Here is a 21,395-nt window from a genome sequence, read left to right on the forward strand (position 1 = left end):
TCTTCCTAAAAAAAAATTCCTAGGGAACGGAGTTGGACCGCAGCACGGGCACCTGGTGGGGTTTCAGAGAAAGCTTCTCCTCCAAGTCCATGTCTTGTACTAAGGCAGTGTCCCCCTTGGGCTGTTTGGTCGCAAATTCAGTGATGCTGAAAACAAACTGCAGGCAGCCCAGTTTGATGTAACTGCCGTGGTGGAGCAGTGCTGTCCCCTCCCAGCCAGCCCCGCTGCCCCCTATTAAGCTGGAGCTGCTGGCTTTGCAGTTACAGGGTTTCCTATGCTGTCCTTGTGCCTGGGAACTCATCACAGCAGCTTCTTCATGCGGCTCCTCTTCTTGTTTTCTGCTTTTATGTCGCTCTGGAAAAGGAAAGTGATAACGTGTGAAGTTTGGGTGGGTTGTGGCAGCTTGTTTTCAGCAACAGGCCTACTGCTGAGGTGCTTTGGGTAAGATCCTCCAGCAATGAGGTGTTTCAGTCCTCTGTAGGGAGTGGAATCTCCCCGCAGCCCAAAGAGGTAAAGGCATTTACACATCTCCTTTAACAGCCAAAACAAGAGGGAGCTCATAAGGTGGAAAGCAGGAGCAGGCCATGTGGAGATGGGATGCCCATAGCACGGCCCAGATCGCTTACTCACAGCCTGGAAGGGGAAGATGTGGGGGAAAGCCACTGGTCCAGCTCCGAACCAGAGCTGATGTCAGGCAGGGACCTCAGTGCAGTGTAACTGTCACTGGAGGCAGGAGCAGGGTTTAGAGCAGAGCACTGGGCACTGCCCAAGCTGCAGGGGAAGGACTTGTGCAACCCAGGCTGAAAGCCAATGGAGAAGCTCCCCCTTCACAAAGAAGTTGGGGCTGCCCCATCCCTGGCAGTGCTCAAGGCCAGGTTGGACACAGGGGCTTGGAGCAAGCTGCTCCAGTGGAAGGGGTCCCTGCCCGTGGCAGGGGTTGGAACTGGGTGAGCTTTAAGGTCCCTTCAACCCAAACCATTCCATGATTCTTGCAAGGGGTGCACCAGCTGCTGCAGAAGAAGGGCCATCACCAAGGAATCGATCTATACCTCCTCCCATCCCCTTCTGACAGCTCCCTGTGATGGTACATGGGGCTGGTGCTGTCTCAACACTCACTTATCACACTCTGCACTTTGGCAACAATACTGCTGGGAGGAGTGGGAGTCATCTTCTCCGAGAAGTCACACGAATACAGAACGTTGTCCACGGTCGTCCCATGCTCACTGTAGTTCAACAGCTCATAATGTTTCGTATTCTGAAAAGAAAAGGGGAGGAAGTGGGAAGCAAGACATCAAGTCAGAAAGGCGTCTGCCCCTGGACCCTTCTAGAGCACTGAAATACAACCCCTCTCTCCCTCCTGCTGGTGGTGGTTACATAAGAGCAGTTAAAATACCCTCCAGCTTCATAGACCACCAACCCGACCCTCGTGAATGGCTCATGCTGACAGAACAGCTTTCCAGCAAGAGCTGGGTCTCCACAGGGAAGCAAAGCCAGAGCAGCTTTGAAGAGAAGTGAGTCTTCCACTGCACTTGGACCAACAGATCTTCGGGAAGCAGGGCTGCAAGCTGGTTCTCCCAAAGCGAGCGCACTAAATGCAAGCTTGGCCTGAGCCCTGTGCCTAAGCAGGGAGGAGATGCACTTTGGAAAGCAGACACAAGATGGCAAGAGGGATGGCAGCGTGCTGCAGCAGCTGCAAGACAGAGGCAGTCTGAACCGCCAGGAGCCATTACCCTGCCACGCAGCATTACACCAGCAGCGTCACGCTCAACTGAGCTTTGCAGAGGATGTTGACAGAGCGGAGGAGGTTTCAGGTTAGCTCACAGGAACCGTATGAGGGCTGAAAACCTTGTCCCCCAGGGGCTACAGAGCTTGAATAAGTTACAAAAGCTCAGGAGAGCGAGTTTTCAAGTAACCTGTTAAGCTGCAGCGACCAAGGGCAAGCATGAGCTGCCAATGGGCAGAAGCAGAAACAGCAAACAGAGCTAAGGAAAGGAAAATTCTCCTTCTAGAGCAACCACAGCCATAGGAGGCCTGCTGGAGCATGGAAGAAGTTCAGTGCCTAGAGCCTGATTTAGGACTGACCACTGTGAGGAGATGCTTCAACACAGATTTAAGGTCTGGATCCCATTACTGTAACTTGTAGTGCACTGGAGGAATGGCCAAAGCTGGCTGTGGGTTAATCCTGGATGCTGCTCAGTAACTGTTTGACTAATGGTGATATAAAAGACTCTATCTTGCTTCAAAGACTGTTTCCATGCTAAGAGACATCTCCAGCAGCGCTTTTATTGGCAGCCCCACCAGCCTGTTTACTTCAAGAACAACCTAATCTCAGGCCTGTAGTCAAGGAGCAACTGTAGACCTCCGTTTAATGGTGAGAGCGTAACTGAAATTCAGTTCCATAAAGAACTTAGAGAGTACTGCAGATGGCATGATCGCTCAGCAGCACTGCCACACCTGAAAGCAGGGGCTGGGAGGAGTTCCCTGCCTCGTTCTAGCTGAGCTCTGATGTCGACAACGCAGTTGGATCAAAAAGCATCAAACCATTTCCATGACTTTTTCTTTCCCTGGCCACCAAGCAGTGACAGTGCTTACTTGTGGTCAGGCTTTGTCCACAAGCAGTTAGCTCAGAGGAATCACGCTGGCAGAGCTCTGGGCTTCAGAAAAGGGTTTGACAGAAAACGCTGACGCAGCCTTCGCTGGAGTGAAACCATTCACAGCCCTGGCTCTTTACTCTGTAGTCCACAAAGCAGCCCCACACAAAGGCAACCTGCTGCCTGCATCTCCAGCTCTCCCACTGCTGTGCATGCCCAGTAATAACCCCCCCAAACCAACCAACACCCAAGCACTCACCTCATCGTAGAATATGCAGGCATGTTTGCCAGACACGTAGTTACAGTGACCATAGCTTGTAAGGCACACATCCATATCAGCTCCTGTCAATGGGAAGGACAAAACAGACTCAGTTCATTCCAGAGGCAGGGAAAAAAAACTGTCAGGCAGCAGAGAACAACAGACAGAATTAAACTTCAATTAGCAAAACAACAGGGGAGCAACTGCCTTTGTCTGAGCTCCCAGGACTGCATGAATAATGCCTCGATAAGCCACAGAACAAAGTTTCAGTGGGGGAAGGGGAAGGCTAGCAGCTCCAGGGAGGTTGAAGAGCATTTCAGCTCTTGGGTCTATCCAGAGCACTACAAGAATGTAGGCAAACCCATGAAACCTGCAAGCAAACCATAAGCTCTTCTCTGCATCAGTCAGGCATTACATCTCCCGGAGAACCACCCTCTGATACCAGCCAGCTTACAAAGGTGCAACCCCACGAACGTTCAAGTGGATGGGGAATATTTCCATGTTTCCTGGTAACGAAGAATCCCAGTGTCCAGAATGGGTCTGTTTCCTTCTACACCCACTTGGCAAACACTTAGGGAGAGGTCAGGGAGAACCACCCTGATTCTGCATGGTCAGGCCAGGGAAAAGCTACTCACCTGTCCCAATGTAGAGGGTTCGATAGCACATGTTGACTGCACCCCCCAAGCCCATGAGGGGATAGAACACTGCCCGTGCTTGCACTTCCTTTCTTTGCGCTGCAAGATAAGAAGAAATCACTTGAACAATGTTATCAGCCACACAGGCTGCTTAAGCCCAGTCCCCAGTGCTAGACTCTCCAAAAAGCACATATCCTAAAGAGGATGCAGTCAGCTTTGTCCTAACCCTCAGCTCCCAACCCTCTAGGAATGTTTGTGCATTAAACATCTCTTTGCCAGGCACCAGAGAAAACTGCTCTCTCCCATCACCCACACAAGCCATGCAGCAGGGGAATGTTAATACTGAGTGTGCACAATGGAGCCTCAGTGAGGAAGACACCAGCTTCCTACCACTAGTTTCTTTCTCAATCTCTTCCACTTTGGATAATGAAAGAGCTGAGCCTTAAGTGTCACTTTGACACCAAAAACCCCATGGAGTTTAGGCCTCTCCTGATGCCGCATCTGCATAGCAGTTTTAGACCAAGAGTATGAAATCAAAGAACAGAACATGAGGGTTATGAGAGATTGTTTCCAGAGCCACCTACATCAAGGACACTGGCCACACTGAGTGGCATCACTGGACAAGCAGCACTCAATGAAGCTGCAGTATGCAGATCCCCACCTCTGCCCTGCACAAGTCCTTTGAGCTGTCTGGGTCTGCTGGCTCAATGGGGCTCACTAAAGGCCTTGTATCAAATACTTCATCAGCAATTCTAAGCATTCCTGCCCCAAAAGGGTGATGGGTTAAGACTGCTGAAGAATTTCCAGACCGTATGTGTTAGGAGCAGCACAGGAACACAGCTCATAGCACAGCTGCTGTCCTACAACAGCGTTCAAAAGAAGACTGACAAAGCATTTAGAGAATGCTGTGATGCTACAGCAGCAGAGCAGGCAAGCAGAGTTTCAGAGGTTACTGACTGGTAGCAGACTTCCAAAGATCTTATCTTGGATATTTACCCCCAGGCCTAGCAGAGAGGGAGCAGGCAACAGCTTCCACAACAAGGCTGTCCAGTTAGTGCTTGGAAACAGATTAAACTGACTGGGAACAGAAGCCAGTTCACCCTGCAGCTTTAGGTGTTAGCATGCTGATACCAGTGCCCATAAACAAAGCCACTGCTGAACTCGGGAATCTGGAGATTTCCAACAGAGGAGCAAGTTGTTTTCTACTATTTGCATTAGTTGCATTTAGTGTTTCAAGCTTGACAGCGATATCCTGCACAGCAATGACAGCACATATACTGTGTGCCTCAGATCCTCCTGTTTGTGTTTGTCTCACAAGCAACTTCTCCAGAAAGAGGGAGCAGGAATTCATATATTTCTCTTGCCCATATCAAAGGTGAGGACAAAAAAGCAAGCAGCTGAACCTTCCCATTGTTAAGTGTAAGATGAAGGAAATACAACTTCACTAAAGATTTCCAGCAGAAAATCAGGAGTTACTGAAGGCATTTCCATTGCCATAGTCTGTAAATAATCAAACAGAGGGACCTGAAGTAGTTTCTGGCCAGTGGATGTCCAGAGTGGGGGGATGAGAGGAAAGAAACATGAAAGGCAGCATCAGACAGATACCAGAAGACAAGAGAAGATCGCCTTCAATGGATAAGCATGGGAGTGCCAAAAAGCTATGGCTCAACATCAACCAACTATTCTAGGGCTGCTCTTACCTTCAATGTGGTTTCCTACAGGAGATTGCTGATGGGAACTGACACTGCTCGCTAGAGACTGAGCTTTGGAAGGAAAAAGCTGATGTATTCTCTGCAAGGCCAGAAACTTGATCAGCTGCTCATCCAGCATATTTATCTCAATCTCTGTTAATAAACAAAAAGCAATTAGTAAGTTATTCATGGAAAGGGTGCAATCTGAGCTGCAGTGGATTTAAGTGTCCCACTTTCAAACGTGCCGTTTGCTTCAACAGCAAAGACTTGACAAATTCTGCAGTATCAAGACTCTTACATGGAGCTGATGTATTACTTCATATCATCTCCTGTGAGCAGTGTGCAAGGAGAGCACTAACCATGGCCAGAGAGCTACAACTGAGGCTGCAAGCAGAAGTTTAGGGGAACAAGGGCTGACAAAGCTGACAACCTGCTGGTCTGGCTCAGAACCAGTGGATCTGCAGAGGTGGGCACTGTGCCCCTTCAGGCAGCAGGTTGGGTCCTTCTTGGGAAGCTCCATTATCTAGTTAGAAAGTGTAACCCTATGTTACAGAGGAAAGGTGTAGCCACCTTTGAAGCTGCTACAGGCTCATTCTTGAGCCACGGGCTTTCATAGCAGGGTCAGTTAAACCAAACAGGGCAATTCAGACAGTATTATTGAACTTTAAACCAGATCTGTGGCTGACAGCTTTGAAGTATTGATATTTGCAAAGCCCTACAGAGGTCTGCTTTCTAGCAGCAAGCAGGCTGGCTAACCTCTTCTTTCCAAGAGCTTTCTCCACATCAACAATGGGTAAAATGGCAAGCAGAAGAAGGAGAACCTTAACAGCCTTTCCTGGTGGCAAAGAGGTAGCTGGGGCAGGATGAGGAGCTGAGGTTCACCCAAGAAAAGAGGGTCAACACTGGCAATGCCAGAAAGGCTGTTCTTCAGACGCAGAAGTTGTCTCTGGCAGCAGCCTCCCTATGCTACTGACAATTGCTGTTCATCAATCTCCTCCTGGAGTCACTCCACTAAGGTTTAGCATTTCTTGCCAAGTGCAACAAAGGGAAAATATAAAGCAGGCCAGTCTGGAAGCCTGACAGAAGCAGAAATAAATCAGAACATTAACTGACCGATCAGAGCATCACCACTCAGGTGAGTGCTCAACTGGAAGACCTATTGTTACTGGACTTTCCACCAGCCAGGAGCAGCTCTGGATTGCAGAGAGCACCACAACATGGCAGGGCTGCAGGTCTGTGCATGTGAATTCCACCTGGAAAGCTGCCCATGCAATAGCTTTGTGATCATTCCCCAGAAAAGCTCCAGGCAGAAACACTTCATTGGCCTCGCTGCCTTGGCAACACTACAAGTAGGGAAGCATGTGACATATTTAAGGTAATGTATACCCAGCTCCACCCTCACCTGACTGCAACCCTTCTTTATCTCTGGATCCTTTTCCTTAAGGAGAGACAGAATGCTGTAGGGAAACAAACAAACAGATACTGATAACAAACTGAATACTCACCGCCATCCATAAATGCCTTCAGGGAACTGGTGAGGTCCAACATAGCTGCAGAGTTTGAAGTGAGTGATGAGGGTAGAGTTAAAGCGCTTCCTATGGATAAGGTGCTGGGACTGACCTTACCATCTACAGAGAGAGATGGTGTAGAGAAGATATGTCACTGTGACGTTCGTGAGACATGCACCCAGCCCTCAGGCTGCACTTCCCTTTCAAGCTGCTCAGAATGACTAATTTTGCTCATAGTCATGCTCTGAAAATGGCCTGAATTAGAGGCCATTAGCTTTGCTCTGCTCACAGGACTCGTGTGTGCCTCCAACACAGAGCCAACTGCCAGCTCCTGCCTCCCACATCCTGCTGCCAGAGGAATTCTGGACCTATACATTTAAGCTCCTACCCCGTTAGAAGCAACGACAGACTGTAAATGATGTCCTACAGAGACTGGGAAGGTGAGCACCAAACCCCCAGGAGCTGGAAAAGCTAACTAAACCCAGGGACATTTGCCAAGGAGCTTGTCTAGGTCTGAACATGCCTAAAAGGTACAAACAGCCCCATTCTTATTCCTGCACGATTATCAAGGGCTGTACTTCACTGTCCAGTAATAAGGTGATAGCTAAAAGCAGGTTTTATTATATGCAAAATAAACCCCTCCTGCTTTGGCATTGGCCACACAGCTGAAAGAGACAACAGCAAGTGCCTGCAAACAAAATCCCTTAAATGCGTTGTTGATACCAGATCTGCTTGAACTGCTTTGCTCAGAGCTACTATAAGCCTGAAATTTATGGCAACAACAACAAAAAAAGGTCATGAATGATTTGTATTTTTGTACTCAGCAACAAAATCTGCACAGTCTAATTTAAGATCTGTTGTAAATCTATATATGTACATCGTGTTAAATGGGGAAATCTAAATATTTACACCTCTCCCGAGAGACACTGCACCAAAAGAATGGTTTAATCTGCATTTTGTAGACTGCAGCAAAGGCAATTAATTAACATCTTAAGTAACTGCAAAATTATGTAGGGTTTGCAGCGCTCTTCAAACCACAAAGCAAGAAGTTTCCTATAGTGTGGGCTCATTTCCACTGCCAAAGCTTCTCCCAGTGTTGCATTTCTAAGCAGGGCATGGTCAACCTAGCAGCCTCAGAGCAACCAAGTTTGTTCAGCAATAAGCAAGGAGGCCAAGGACTCTGGGAACTGCTTCCAAACACGAGGTGAAGCTCCAAAGTTACTCATTGAGGAATTATAAGGATAAAAAGCTGTTGCCTCTGCTGCTCGCTCAGATCTAAGCGCTGCATGCAGGCCTGCCACTGAGCAGCTGGGAACTGCAAGAGACATAGCAGAGGTCTCTCAAAGCCAAGTTTGAGCCATGGGCAGTTATTCTAACTTCAACAGCTATCAGCAGCTCGGACTTTATGTTGTTACACTGAAGAATGGGTATATGCACTTTAACAGCAAGGGTTTTGGGTACAACCTGGGACAGAGATTGTATAGCCAAGTCCGTAACTTCCCTGTAACACACTAACAGATACTAAGCAGACTACAGCTTCTGAAGTCCATCTTTCTCTAACACCAAGGCTGTGCAGCTAAAGACTTCAAACACATCCGTGCTAGGGGACAGAACCATTACTGTGTACACAAATCCCAGGATCAGAATTATCCTGCGAGAACTGCCTTGCAACTAGTGCTTTAAAGCACCATTAGACACAGCAGCCAACTGATTTAAAACTATTGCTTTCCAGAATGAAACTAATCTGCTCTCCTGCTTCTCAGGTACATGCAGGCAGCAAATTCACACCCTGTGGCTTCCATGAAGGGAGCCAAGAGAGAGGGGACAAACTTCTCCCAGCTCTCCACAGAAAGCACAATTCCCAGTTAAACACAGGCAGACCGCTACAGCCTTGAGGCTCAGAGTAACACTGAGCCTGAACACTTTCTCAGCCTCGGGGGGGCCAAGACCAGCTCTTTAGCACGTACCTGAAGGTGGTGCTGGTGAACAGAATCGGTTTGTGGCCCCAACAGCAGAGATCCCATCTCCTGCTGCAGCCTGCGGCGGGGTGAGAGCCCTGGTGGCACTCAGAGGGGAGCCCATGGACCGCAGGTCTGCCGTCAGCGGCGGCCCTAGCTGTGCCTGCACATTCTTCCTTTGCAAAGTGCTGGTGGTCTCCAGGCTGGCACAGGAGCTTGATATGGATGTAGGCATACTTGTGACGGGCACAGAACCCCTTTGTGCACAAGAAACAGGTCCTGCTACGTTCTCCGTTTTGACAATGGTTCCAATGGTGTGATTCACAAGTCCACAGCTCGCTGGGGGTGTGAGGGGCCGAGGCCACGTTTGCCGATGGGACAAACCAGGGATTGTGTTACCAGACCCCACCAGCCTCTGGGAGTCAGTCAACTGTGCTGAAGATTCGGACGCAACGCCATAGAAATGAGGACCGTTGACTTTAATGTCAGAGGCTGTCGGCCCGTTGGAAGTCCCACAAGAAGAAACCTTCTTGGATTTATCTATACAAGAGCTGCAGTTGACATCTTCCTGTGACAAAGTCTGCTGGGATTGTGAGGAGCTCAAGGAATTCTGGGTGGTAATCCCTGAGGTGCAGGATGACATGGAATAGAGGGAAGGTGTGGGTGCCTTGTCAGCTGCCTGGTAAGGGTTGGCGAGTGAGCCATCTGCCACGATAACAGGCTTAATATCAGCCTTCTCTGTTTGTTCAGAGTCCCAAAGAGAAGTCATCTGCTTAGCAGATAAATGTTTCAATATGCTGCACTGGAGCGCAACAACACTACAGAGCCACTGGGAGGAAGGAAAAAAGCACAGGTTAGCTCCACGGGCAAACGGTGCTCCAAACCTCAACAGCTACTCCACAGTTCACCCAGCTCAAAGAGATCCAGCTGCCTCACTGTGCTGCTGAGCGCTCGGATGCAGCCTGGCACTACAGCATCTGCTTTGATGCTCATCTAGGATCAGGAGGAAGCTCTGTCCAGAGGCACAAACGCACACTCAAAGTTACGCAGTGTGTATCTCCAGGACAGAGGGGAGCTGAGATGAAAGGAGGGAGAAGGCAGCAGACGGGCTTCCTCAGCCCCAAACTCCTCCTTCCCCTCTTCACTTGTGTTGCAACTCTTCAGCTGGTTACAAACACATCTTTCACTGATCCGGGCTTCTATCCAAACACAATCCTTCAGCTTTCTCTGTAGCATGCTGGAAAGATCAACTGATTTACCTCACGTTACTGGGAGTCACCCACCAAAGCTGGGGTGGAGAGCACCTTTCCTTTTCACAAGGTAGAGGAAGACCAAAAGATGTATTCCTAGTTTTAAGGTGCGTGGTGAATATACACCTGCCACATAGAAGCACCCTTCCTGAACTAACAGGACAGGATGACACCACTGACTGCAAAGCAACATGCCTTCGTGCTGCAGAATCTGGCAAGAAGTTTCACACAGGGTTTAAACACTCACTTGACCTTGGCTTAAAAGTCCAATTCTCTCAGCAATAAAGAGCAGGCCAGAAACGTGATGTTAACGTACAAATAAACGTGTCAGAGAGCAGCCTAACATAATCAAAGTGGAAAGTATTCCTCCCTCAGCTAGGAAATAAAGATGACATCTAGAGAGAAAGCCCTCGACTCCACTCTTAAAGCCAGGAGCCTATTTCACCACTTCCCTGAAGTGTCAAGTGAGGAGTTTTACATTTCACCTGGAAAGCCAAAATGAAGTTTTAATGGGCAAGGGTGTCAGAGACAAGACAAGCTATCACCTTCAGACATGATTTTGAGACTGGTTTCCTAGACAACTGCTCTGATCATGACTGAAATGGAAGAGGATCTTTGTACCAAAGAAACTACAGACACAGAGTCCAAACATTTGACTTCATTTACCTCCTGTTGTTCTGTCTGGCTGGCTAAGTGCTCAGTGTTCAAAAGGTGCTTCTGCAAGGGTTCCTCAGGGATCCCGTTACAGATCAGCTCGCCATCTCTAATTGCTGCAGGCGCAAGTAACGGGGGTGGAAGCCGGTATTGGGACTTTATAGCATCAGGAACCTACATTGTGGAGAAAGAAGATCACACATGAGAACAATTACTCAAGAATGACTAGTTAAACAAAGTGCCTAACCACCACTCTGCTTCGTCTTCCCTGCTTCCTGACCCAAAGGAACCCTGCAGACAATACATTAGCTGTTTCAAGGACTGAGCACTTCAAATTGATGCAGCCATGCTGAAATTAATAGCTTTTATTCCCCTAGGTCAGGCATGACTTCAGCACAACATGGTGGCTACAGCAGAAGAGAAGTCACGCCAAAAAAAAGGCCACAGAAGAAGGGAAACCTGGATGGCATTTTTCAGGTGTTCTGGCAACAAATCCTCTTTGAGGTTTAATGCAGCAGCCCCACTTCTGACGGTAGGGTCACCTTCAGGACCCTGTGTGTTGCACTTTTGATGCTTGTGCTAGATTTAAAGGCTTAGTTGTAATAGCTGAGCCTTAGGGCTGGCAGCAGAACGAGGTTCTTCAATTCCAAGTGACTGCTGACTCCCAGACCTCTCACCAACGCCTCCATCCACACCCCACCCTCTTCCTCCTGCCCCGAAGGTTATCCCTGCAGGGCGTGCCGGCTTCCCTTCCAAACTGGAATACACACACAGGGATTTTCACCAACACCTACTTGTTTACACGTACCTTCAACCCTTTCCTCTTTCCTGACTGAAGGACTCTGCGATTCGGAGGATGTTTCTTATGGATTCGGTTTAAGAAATCCACCTTGACAACGTGCTGAGATATGGTGTCCTGGAACCGGTCAAATACTCGGCACCGATTACTCAGGGTCAAGTTCTTCTGGTTCAGCTGGGTGATCAGATAATGCCACAGGAGTTAGGGATCTGCAGGTCACTCTACTGTACCCTAAGACTTTCATACCGCCTCGTAGCACTGGCATCAGCTCAGCTTTAGACTATTTGTTTCCTGCAGCACTAACCATTTCTGTTAAAGGGCACATTGCTGGAGATGAATACAAAAGCATTTAGAGGCCTACTAAGCAGCACCAATGCTCTCAGAAGCAGTCTGTCTGGGCACAAGCCCTTTGTTTCAGCCCCCTGTTTCCTGACTATTTAAGTCTCAAGCACACTGCTTTTCCACAAATGAGAACTCCCAATTGGAATGAAAGCTTTTTTGGGTTAAGCATGCAAAGAATTACTTCCCCTATTTGTAGCACTGTGCTGCTTTGTATCACTGTTCTGGAAAGCTCATCTAGATCTTAAGGAGTCCAGTCTGGAAACTAGACACGCTGTCAGTGAGCCGCAGTCTGAGCTGTCAGCATCAGTTACAGGAAGGAGTTTCCCCATCTTTACATTTTATTGCAGATAGCAGCATCATATTCCTCTGGAGAGTGTGCTGCTTGCAGCAGGAGCTTTACAAGCGTTACAGGGAGCAATAAGAGCTCAGAAGCTGCTTTACATTTGTTGTACTTTGTCCTTTAAATGGACCTGCCAGGTTCCACTCCAGCATCCGGTTACCATACTGCAATCATAGTCCTTGCTTACCACCACATGTTCTATGTGATTTGGGCACATCCATCTACCCAGAGGCATGGCAGTAAGCGGTGGCTCCAGACAATCCATGTGGAACAGGAGTGGGCAATAATCACACTGAATGAGAGGTGCCACTCTGCAACTCCTGCAAAGACAAAACCGTGCCTTATTTCCCATACAGAATATAAACTGAACACACAGGCAAGCTTGGCTAACCACTTGAGCTTCTCTTTCCCCACCAATTCCCCTATACTCTGTTACATGCAACTAAAATTAGGCTTCTGATTTGTAACTTGATCATTGTGGACCTCCTGCAAGACCCACTGAAGGCAAAAGGACTTGCCCACACACATGAGGGTTTCTCATAGCAGAACAGGTCCCGTGGCAGGAAGAGATGCTGGTGCTGGAAAGCTGCAAGTACCTCTCAGGTTCACATCAGCAACTTTTCAGGTTGACCTTGTCTGTCAGTTCTGAGTGGCTTCATTTAGAGCAAAATTCAGAGATCAAAAGGAAATCTCAGGTTTAGGTCATTGCCTTTTTTTTCCACTCAGATGAATCATGTGTGAAGCTGGGACATTTACTTCAACAAGATGTTCTCAGAACAGGCCTCACACTCCAAAAAGCTGCATCTCATTCCCCAGGGTTTAAAGTCCTCACCCTATGACAAAGTCACCAGCTGCTCCCCACAAAACCCCACCTGAGTCTCCAGCTCACTTCCAGAGACTCACTGACTGGGGTCCTGAACTAAAGCTTCTTGGTTTCACTCACATTTTGCACTGGGAGACAATTGGGTGTCTTTTTTCCTGCAGTTATAAAAACCAGCCGTGTTTTGTACTGGTTTTCAGATTTACTATTTCAGCACAGTATTCCTATTTGCCTTGGGCTTATATCTCTCTCAGCAGACTCCTGTTTCCTAAAGGTCACCTCCTCACACACAAACCATATACAAATACCTCTGTATTCGACACCATCATCACTTCAGAAAGTAGAAAAATACCCAAGACAAACTCACGCTCTTCAGGCTACATCTGAAAGCCTTTTACAGCCACACAAGGCTGCAGGAGCCACACCTCCCCTTGCCATGGTTAAACATCTGTTAGTTAGCAAAGATGATTATTCCACTGTTTGTTTAGAGGATTGGAAGCAGGTAATGAAGGAGAATGGGAAAGGGAACAGGTCATCTGTGGTTTTCCATTGAGAACTTTGCTCCTGTGAAGGGTGTAGCTACACCCAACAGCCTCCCTGGAAGAGTTGAGTACCTGTTGCATGTGAAGCAGACTTTCACCGGCAAGGGAACCAAACCATTGTGGTCTAACTCATGTTGTGCTTTCTTGACATTCTTTCCTGTGGTTTCTTCCTTTCTCCTCCTCTTACTAGTACCTGAAAGTAAAATTTGACAGGCTTTGGGTTACCCACATAGCGATTTGCTTTCTGACAGATGCACATAATCATCTCGGGCAGAGACAAACAGAAAAGGCAAAGAGAGCTGCTTAAGGAATCCTTATCAACCACTAAATCTAGCCTTAAGTGACACAGACTGTCTTTAAAGGGAGGTGGATTTTATACTTAATCATTTCAGTGACATCCCATACATCAAGGCATTATTTTGTTACTAGATTATCATATCATAAATCAAAATTGAGTATTTTGACAGTTGGAATTTATTTCTTCAGACTGATGATCTAGATCAAGGTGGCAACAGCAAGCATCTATCACAAACACCGATGGAGTGTAGCATGCAGCAGAAGTGTCCCCACAGCTCACATGTGAAAGGCCACCTACTGTTGGAGAGCTGGAGGAGGACCAAGGGTACTTCTGCACCAGCAAGCACCACTGGAGCCACAACTACTAAGGAGTAAGGAGTGGAAAGAGGCAAGATGGCAGCAGGATGCAACTGCAGACATCTTCATCAGCACTGGACAAGCCATCACTCACCTGGAAGTGCTGTGGTGCAGGTCAGTTCATTCGGCAACTGGAACTGCGTTGGGTTCCTTTCCATGGCAGCAGCAATAAGAAGCTCAAAGGGTCGCTTCAGCTGGGGCTGCCCACAGTCCATTTCTGCAATGGCAGAGTCATCATCCACGTCAATTATGTCCTCATCGACATCATTCTGCTCTGAGTTGGGGGTCTCGGTGCTGGCATTGGATGTGGGAGTGCCAGGCCGGCTTGCTCTCCTTTCCAAGATCCTGGCATGCGCATTAGCCCTGAGGCTGCTGCTAGACCTGTCCAACAGGTCTGCGTCACTGGTGGGGGAGGTGGTCCTTTTCCCAGATTTGTCCACCAATCCATTTACCTGCCCCAGCTCTTTCTTCTGCTCTCGCTTCTGCACGACATGAATAGGCAGGCTTATCATGGAGGCCACAAACAAAGCACATCAACCTTGACAAATATGCAATCGAAGACAAACAGCATCTGAAAAGGCTTAAGCCACTTACTACAACTTCCCCCGTGGAGCCTTAACTCAGCAAACCCCGTTTGTCTGCAGCTAACAGACAGATGATGAAACAGCTGAAGGGAACCAAGCATGGGGAAGGAAATTAGCATCTCCCTCTCCTTTCAGGACAGCCATATTTGATCAGGATAACGTTTCACATCATCTAGGCCTAAATACCTGGCAAATCAGACAACTCTATTTACTCTGCTAACCAACACTGAGAAACTCCACAGTGGACTGTTCATTATCAAAGCACTCTATTAACCCTGTCAGTGCATCCAAACCCATGACAGAACAAGAAGATCAGCTTGAGAACACAGGCACAAGATACAAACAACATTCTGCTATCTCTTGACGACAGGAATCCTGAATGAGGTGGGCAGGGAGAACTGCAGTAGAGGAAAACAATACATTGGGATCACTGCAAGGTCCATTTTGCACCAGGAGGGGACAATGCATGGCCTAGCACGGGCAACTGTGCACTGCTCCAGCATCACCAGTGTGGATGAACCAATCTATTTGATCACTAAAATGGTCTGCAAAAGGAGCAAAGTGTGTTAATAGGCAGTTTTTTAAACTGAGAAGTTGGGAATTGGTTTTCTCCCCCCCCCCCCTTTACTTATTTTATTATATTATCATATTTATTATCATATTTCAACTTGCAACCTTCATTTTAACTGTTAGCAGATGGCTGAACAGCACCCTGGAAACAACAAGGCAACCCACTGAGGAACAAAAGGCTGAATCCACAGTTTTCTTCCAATCTGTTTTGGGTGTCACTTCAAGGGAACAGTTGCTAGATAGTTTGGTGCAGTTTCTAAACCCTCTGCTACGCTGCCTGACGTAGGCACAGCAATAAGATGCTTACATTGTGCAAGACGGCTTCCTGGAGAAAGAGCATCAAGGAAAAAAGACAAGCCACAGTCTTGCTCAATCACCTCCTTCCCGTCCTGCTCAACAGCCCAGGAAATCATAACTCACTGTGATTTCACCCTCTGCTGATGTGCAACTGCTGCGCAGTCACACTTCAAGACAAACCCCCACACATTAACCAGCATCACGGCCCTGGTGCCAAAGCTGCATTAACGTGACTCCTGTTTCACCTGCAGACAGCTCACCTCCTCAACCATGGGAGCCATTCCCATTTCCTCTGTGCCTCAGCTCTCCCTCCTTCCCAGACGTGTGTGGAGAAGGAAAACAGTATAAAAGGCACAGCCTGACAAGAACATGTCAGGCACTTCAGTTCTGGTTCCTAGTCTGAGGTTAAAAATACCAGCAGGGTCTCATCGAGAGCCTTTAGTTTTCTTTAAGCCTCTTCCTAACAAAGCCTTTTGCAACTGCAAGCACAAAGAGTAACCCTGGTGGTGCATATGTACATATTAAGAGGGGAGGAAGCTGTAAAACACTGGGTTCACATTTCGAATAGGCAGTGTTAAGGGCAGGGATCATGGCTGGTAGGAGAGGCTTTACCTTGCGGCGTACAGTGCAGCGGTGACACATCCATTCCCCCGGAGGCAGCATTTCCTCACTGAGCGGAGGGTTGCTACAAGAGAAGCACAAAGCAATGCTTTATTGTTATCTCTGAAGGCCTCTCCTCATGGGTACCAGCCCCGAGTCAGGGGAGCTCTGCAGGTTCTGTTCCCAACAGATGCTCCCTGGTTTTGTCCCCCCATATATCCACCTAGGAGGACACCTCTAAGCAGCCTTCCACAACACCCATCTCGTCTCCAGAGTTTTAGAAGACAGCCTTAGAATTGAATAGCAAAGATAAAAAGATTTGCTTGTGTGCAACACATACACCTCCATCCTAACACCAATGCCTCCTGAAATAACTTGATTACTCCACGTAAGACTACAGATTCCCATGCAGCAAGCACAGTCATGTATCCAGGCATTTGCATCCCCTGGATTTGCAGTATGAGTCCAACTGAACAAGCTGCCATGAAGTCTATGCACTGCTTCCCATGTACTCCATCCATGGGCATGCTTACTTAATGGTGGAAACCACTTTCTATCTTAAGGCAACCCAAATACTCTTAAAGGCGTCACCATATACAGCTTGCCTTGGCTATGAAGCACAAGATACATCCTACTCATATGGATTTGTACTTACTATAAAAGCTGCATCACATCAAAATGACATTCTCATTTGGATGCTAGAAATAAACCAAAGCAACTTACATGAAGGAGTAAGGAGGATTATTCTGAGAAACACTTCTCCTCAGTTAGAAGCAGAGCAGCATATGTTAGATGAGACTTTCCTTACAGATCCTACTACTAGCCCAAGAACTTTCCAACACCTCTTTATCATTAAGATTTGTTATTTCAGCAAAGTGCTGACTGTTGCACAAGAAGTGTACATGCTGTCAGAAAAACAGGCACTTACCATGCAGCGGGGCTTAACATAATACTTTTAAAAGTTCTGCCTGCTGATGGGGAATGATGACAGCTGCATAGCAAGAGTGCTCCCTTGTGCTCAACACTCAACAGAGAGATGCGCTATCACAGGACCTAGAAGCTCCATTTCCCACTGACTGGAACATCATAGAATGGGTTGGGTTGAAGGGACCTTAAAGCTCCTCCAGTTCCAACCCCTGCCATGGGCAGGGACCCCTTCCACTGGAGCAGCTTGCTCCAAGCCCCTGTGTCCAACCTGGCCTTGAGCACTGCCAGGGATGGGGCAGCCACAGCTTCTCTGGGCACCCTGTGCCAGCGCCTCAGCACCCTCACAGGGAAGAGCTTCTGCCTAAGAGCTCGGCTCAGTCTCCCCTCGGGCAGGTTCAAGCCATTCCCCTTGGCCTGTCCCTAAGGGCCCTTGTCCAAAGCCCCTCTCCGGGTTTCTTGTAGCCCCTTTGGGCACTGCAAGCTGCTCTAAGGCCTCCCCAGAGCCTTCTCCTCTCAGGCTGAACAACCCCATCGCTCTTACAAGCTTACAAGACCAGCCCAAGAAGCCACATGAGCGTGGGGAGCCAGACTGTGGTTCACCTCAGGAGTCTCTATACTGTTTATTTCACCTACAGACAGTTATGAAGCCAAACCCAAGTTAAGCTTTAAGAAGCCTCCAGCACCACCACGCCAGCGACGATAAGACACGTATTTGTTGGCCGGTAAGAGCTGTGCTCGGCAGCAAAGGGAGAGGCTGCCTTCCTCCAGAATCTTGCTCCTAGCACAGGGAAATGGCTTAGGATCCCAGCCCAGGCTCCCAAGCTTGAGCTGTAAAAACAAACACGCTTCCTTTGTTTAAACAGAGTCCCAGTGAGCCTTGCCCCGAGTGCACCAGTGTGCCAGCAGCAAACCCTGCAGGTACCGCAGCCACCCAGGCTCACGCTTGGTCCTGCCTGGAAGACTGAGGGAAGACCAAAGTGGCAATAACCTCAGTGCTTCTGGTGTCAGGCTCCGGGGAGTTCAGTAGAGCCAACACATCTGGCAGCCATTTTGAGGAGGAGAGCAGGCTTTGGGAGGCCTCCGTGTTCCAGTCGACGCGCAAACATACCTGCAGCTTATGTTTCTCATTTCCTGGAGGGCTTGGATGAACGAGACATCAGGCTCTAGATGCCAGCACCAAAACCTCGACTGTTGGCTGCTTTCATGAAGCCTCAAACGTCTGGCTGAAGCAGTGAGCCCCAAACCCATAGAAGCAGGGAAAGGGGTGGAAGGAGGAGAGCAACAAATGACCCCCGTGTGCTTGCTGCGGTGCAAATCCATTCCGAGCCCTAAGGTGGATCCTGCAACAACTCCTGCTAGAAACAGAGCTCTCAGATCCGCAGCTACAGCGAGCAGGGATTCATCGGGCTCGTTCCCCCCCCTTCCCAACACCTCAGGGGGAAAAGAACCCACAGTATTTCATTTGTTCCTAGGGAATTCATCGCTCTGAAGGCACCGCCGAGCGTGCCTGAACCGCTGGAAACACGTCTGCCCCATTCCAAGCAGCGTGCCAGGGATCTGCACGCTGCCAGATGCCTCCTGGTTATTTGTTTTAACTGTTACCTCAACCTTACGCCTCTTACAATGAAACAATTAATGGCACGGTGAATCCTGAGAGGTGCCGAGGAGAGTCTGGGCGCTTTTCTTCCTCAGTGTGTATGTTATTGTCCCATTTGTTATGCTGAACTATCTGCTCAACAACCATGAGATCCTACATGCACAGTTCTCTTAAATGACAGCTTGGAGAAGTGTTTTAATGAATGCTGCTACCCAAAGGCTTGGGAAGGAGGGGGAAAAGATTAGTTTCAGACCAGCAGCAAGGTTTTAGCTCTCAGAGTAGCCTCCTGAGTTGTTTTTTGCTTGCTGTCAGGGCCTAGCTGCTATAGCAAGTGTATTAAAAGACTGATTCTGCTTCTCCTGGTTAATGAACTGTTCATCAAGGCAGCCTGCTGCACTAACAAAGACTGATGAACACTGCTCCTGCACCACTGGCCCCTCTGTGAGCACAGAGCGTTTCCTGGGTCTCAGCGTAAAGCCAGGGAAGCGCTAAGGAATGCTGTTTTAATTGAGTAGTTATGACCACATCTGTCAACCTTTTACTGTAAGCATAAGAGAAACTGATTTTTAAGTCTGAACAAGATACTTGATCTTCATAACCACAGCAAGGATTAATACTTTGGCAGGAGCACCACGGCCCTTTTCTCCTTATCTTTCTTAGGTTCATTAGCACGCACATCTCCAGTCCTTAGCGTTGGCTGCCAACAGGACCTGCAATTGTACAGCACCAACTTTATCTTCACTTACAACACATCTCCTTCCAACTACACACCACCGAGTTGCACTGTTCTGATCCATCGAACCTTTGTTTCAGAGTTTCCCCTTTTGTCATCACAGGAGAGAGCAGTGACCAGCACTGTTTTACCTGGAAGGTTTGGTGTGCCCCAAATCAAACATGCTTCCGAACTGAAGACAAAGACAGCTCTGAAAAACTGGGGCTTGCTTTCGAAGTTAGGGTCTATCCAAACACCTGGAAGACCAACTCATACAAAGCCTCTGAAAATCAAAGGAGTTATTTATCACTGCCTAGTCAAAAGCCACTACACGGATAGGAAGTCATTTGCCATATTATGAGCCTCATGGCTCTTTTCTAAAGAAATGCCATCTCCAGGAAATTCAAGCTAGATTTGTGTTGTCAGGATTTGCTCTTCCATGGTCAGAACATCATGCAAAGCCTCCCTTAAATAAAGTTTAAATGGCTATGAAGAAATAAAGAAATCTTCAAGAGTTACCCACACATTAGGAGTCTTTATCAAGCAAACAATAGCATGAAGCCACTTAGCTTTTCAATTTCACACCCCGGAGCTCTCGTACATCAGGTGCCTGTTGCAGTCTGTATCCCATAATTACTCTTCACTTTGCTGACCTCAGTAAATAGTAAACAAACACTCCAAGGAATGGCACCTTCTTCACTATGAACTGGGCCACAGCTCTCAAAGGAACCCCTTGGAAGCAAACCTGAAGTTATTTACACACGGCATTCCTGGTGGCCATCTTGCGTCAAAGGCACGCTGACACCGCTGAGAACACGCTCCGGACCCACCAGGATACAGCCAGCTATCAGGCTGGGATCGTGGTGGCAGGAAAACAAACCAGTGTCTGGGGAGGCTTTCTTGAATAGCTTGTGTCTGATGTCAGTTGTTTTCAACATCTGACTTAAGGTTTTCTTTTCTGTGCAGAGGAAGATAGCAACTCCATGAAAAAAAATGTAGGCAAGAACATTTAATCTTCTAAATAACTCAGTGACAGGCTTATAATGAAGGATGTTGGTTATGTTTGCCAGTTAAAGGAAGAAAGCTTTCGGCTCTTCTATTGGACTCCTATTTATCCCAGTGATGGATAGAGCTACAGCTGTTCTACCAGCTTCATAAAGAACAAGGCTTCCCGGCTTCCTACAGCAGCGCCTCAATGCCAGCCGCAACTAAAACAAACCAGGAAAGCAACCTCACTGTCAGGGCATTACAAACACCCCATTGAGAAACAGGGAAAGTCACAGCACTTACAAATTCAGGGCTTTGAAACAGTTTTACTGCATCCGAGTTACACGCTTCTGCTCACAGCTGCTCCAGCACAGGAGGAGGACACCCAGAGCCTCCACCTTACATGTAAGAAAAGCACATGAAACAAGCTATCAGCTGTTCCAAGTTTCTCCCCACTGCAACTCTCTTACCTTCCTATTGCAATCCTTGGACCAATGGGAAGTTTACTGTTTTCTGAAGACAGAAGTCAAGATTCCAAGAGGGTTGTTAGGAATAGCGTCGGCTCTCTCCCCTGTTCCAGTAGTTTCAGGACTATTCTTCAGCACAAACTACTCAGTGAAGGTCTCCAAGTTCTGCTCCTTTACATGGATAAAGTCCCAATGCTCAGGAGTACAAGATAATGCCCCATCCCTGGCAGTGTTCAAGGCCAGGTTGGACACAGGGGCTTGGAGGAACCTGCTCTAGTGGAAGGTGTCTCTGCCTGTGGCAGGGGGCTGGAACTGGATGAGCTTTAAGCTCCCTTCAATCCAAACTATCCTATAGTTCTATGATAAACAGTCACCCTGATGATGCTGAACATTTCTCAAGCACCAATGCAGACACCACCAAACGTCACATAAGCCAGACATAATCTTTGTTCTTTATAGACCTGATCACATTAACTCTTAGTGTTTCAGGAACTTTCTGGTCTCCACTAGGCTTGCTTATGAAGTTATAAGTCCTTGAAGCCAGTAGTGCAATCCGCATTACCTACAGAGCATCAGCCCCTAGACTTTTATCTGTGGTGCATCTCTTCCTG

At 48.0% G+C, this 21,395-nt stretch overlaps 1 protein-coding gene across 2 annotated transcripts in view; it reads right to left on the reverse strand.

Moving 5' to 3' along the window:
• PHF12 (PHD finger protein 12) overlaps positions 1–21,395 on the reverse strand; it is a 31,196-nt gene continuing 9,801 nt past the window's right edge. The window contains exons 3-15 of one of the 2 annotated variants that reach the window (XM_061363480.1): positions 16,107–16,179; positions 14,138–14,525; positions 13,462–13,582; positions 12,215–12,347; positions 11,355–11,519; positions 10,559–10,720; positions 8,652–9,471; positions 6,682–6,804; positions 5,186–5,329; positions 3,486–3,584; positions 2,851–2,933; positions 1,117–1,255; positions 1–354 (exon numbers count right to left, since the gene is read on the reverse strand). In XM_061363480.1, coding sequence (XP_061219464.1) covers positions 20–354; positions 1,117–1,255; positions 2,851–2,933; positions 3,486–3,584; positions 5,186–5,329; positions 6,682–6,804; positions 8,652–9,471; positions 10,559–10,720; positions 11,355–11,519; positions 12,215–12,347; positions 13,462–13,582; positions 14,138–14,525; positions 16,107–16,179 — 2,785 coding nt within the window. In that variant the 3' untranslated portion in view covers positions 1–19. The remainder of the gene's footprint in view (positions 355–1,116; positions 1,256–2,850; positions 2,934–3,485; positions 3,585–5,185; positions 5,330–6,681; positions 6,805–8,651; positions 9,472–10,558; positions 10,721–11,354; positions 11,520–12,214; positions 12,348–13,461; positions 13,583–14,137; positions 14,526–16,106; positions 16,180–21,395) is intronic. The other variant, XM_061363481.1, reaches the window with a different exon arrangement.

The sequence above is a fragment of the Neopsephotus bourkii genome, unplaced genomic scaffold (assembly GCF_033783945.1).
Source record: "Neopsephotus bourkii isolate Nb327-2 ecotype Australia unplaced genomic scaffold, CSIRO-AGI_Nbou_v1 NB_1154, whole genome shotgun sequence".
NCBI lineage: Eukaryota > Metazoa > Chordata > Aves > Psittaciformes > Psittacidae > Neopsephotus > Neopsephotus bourkii.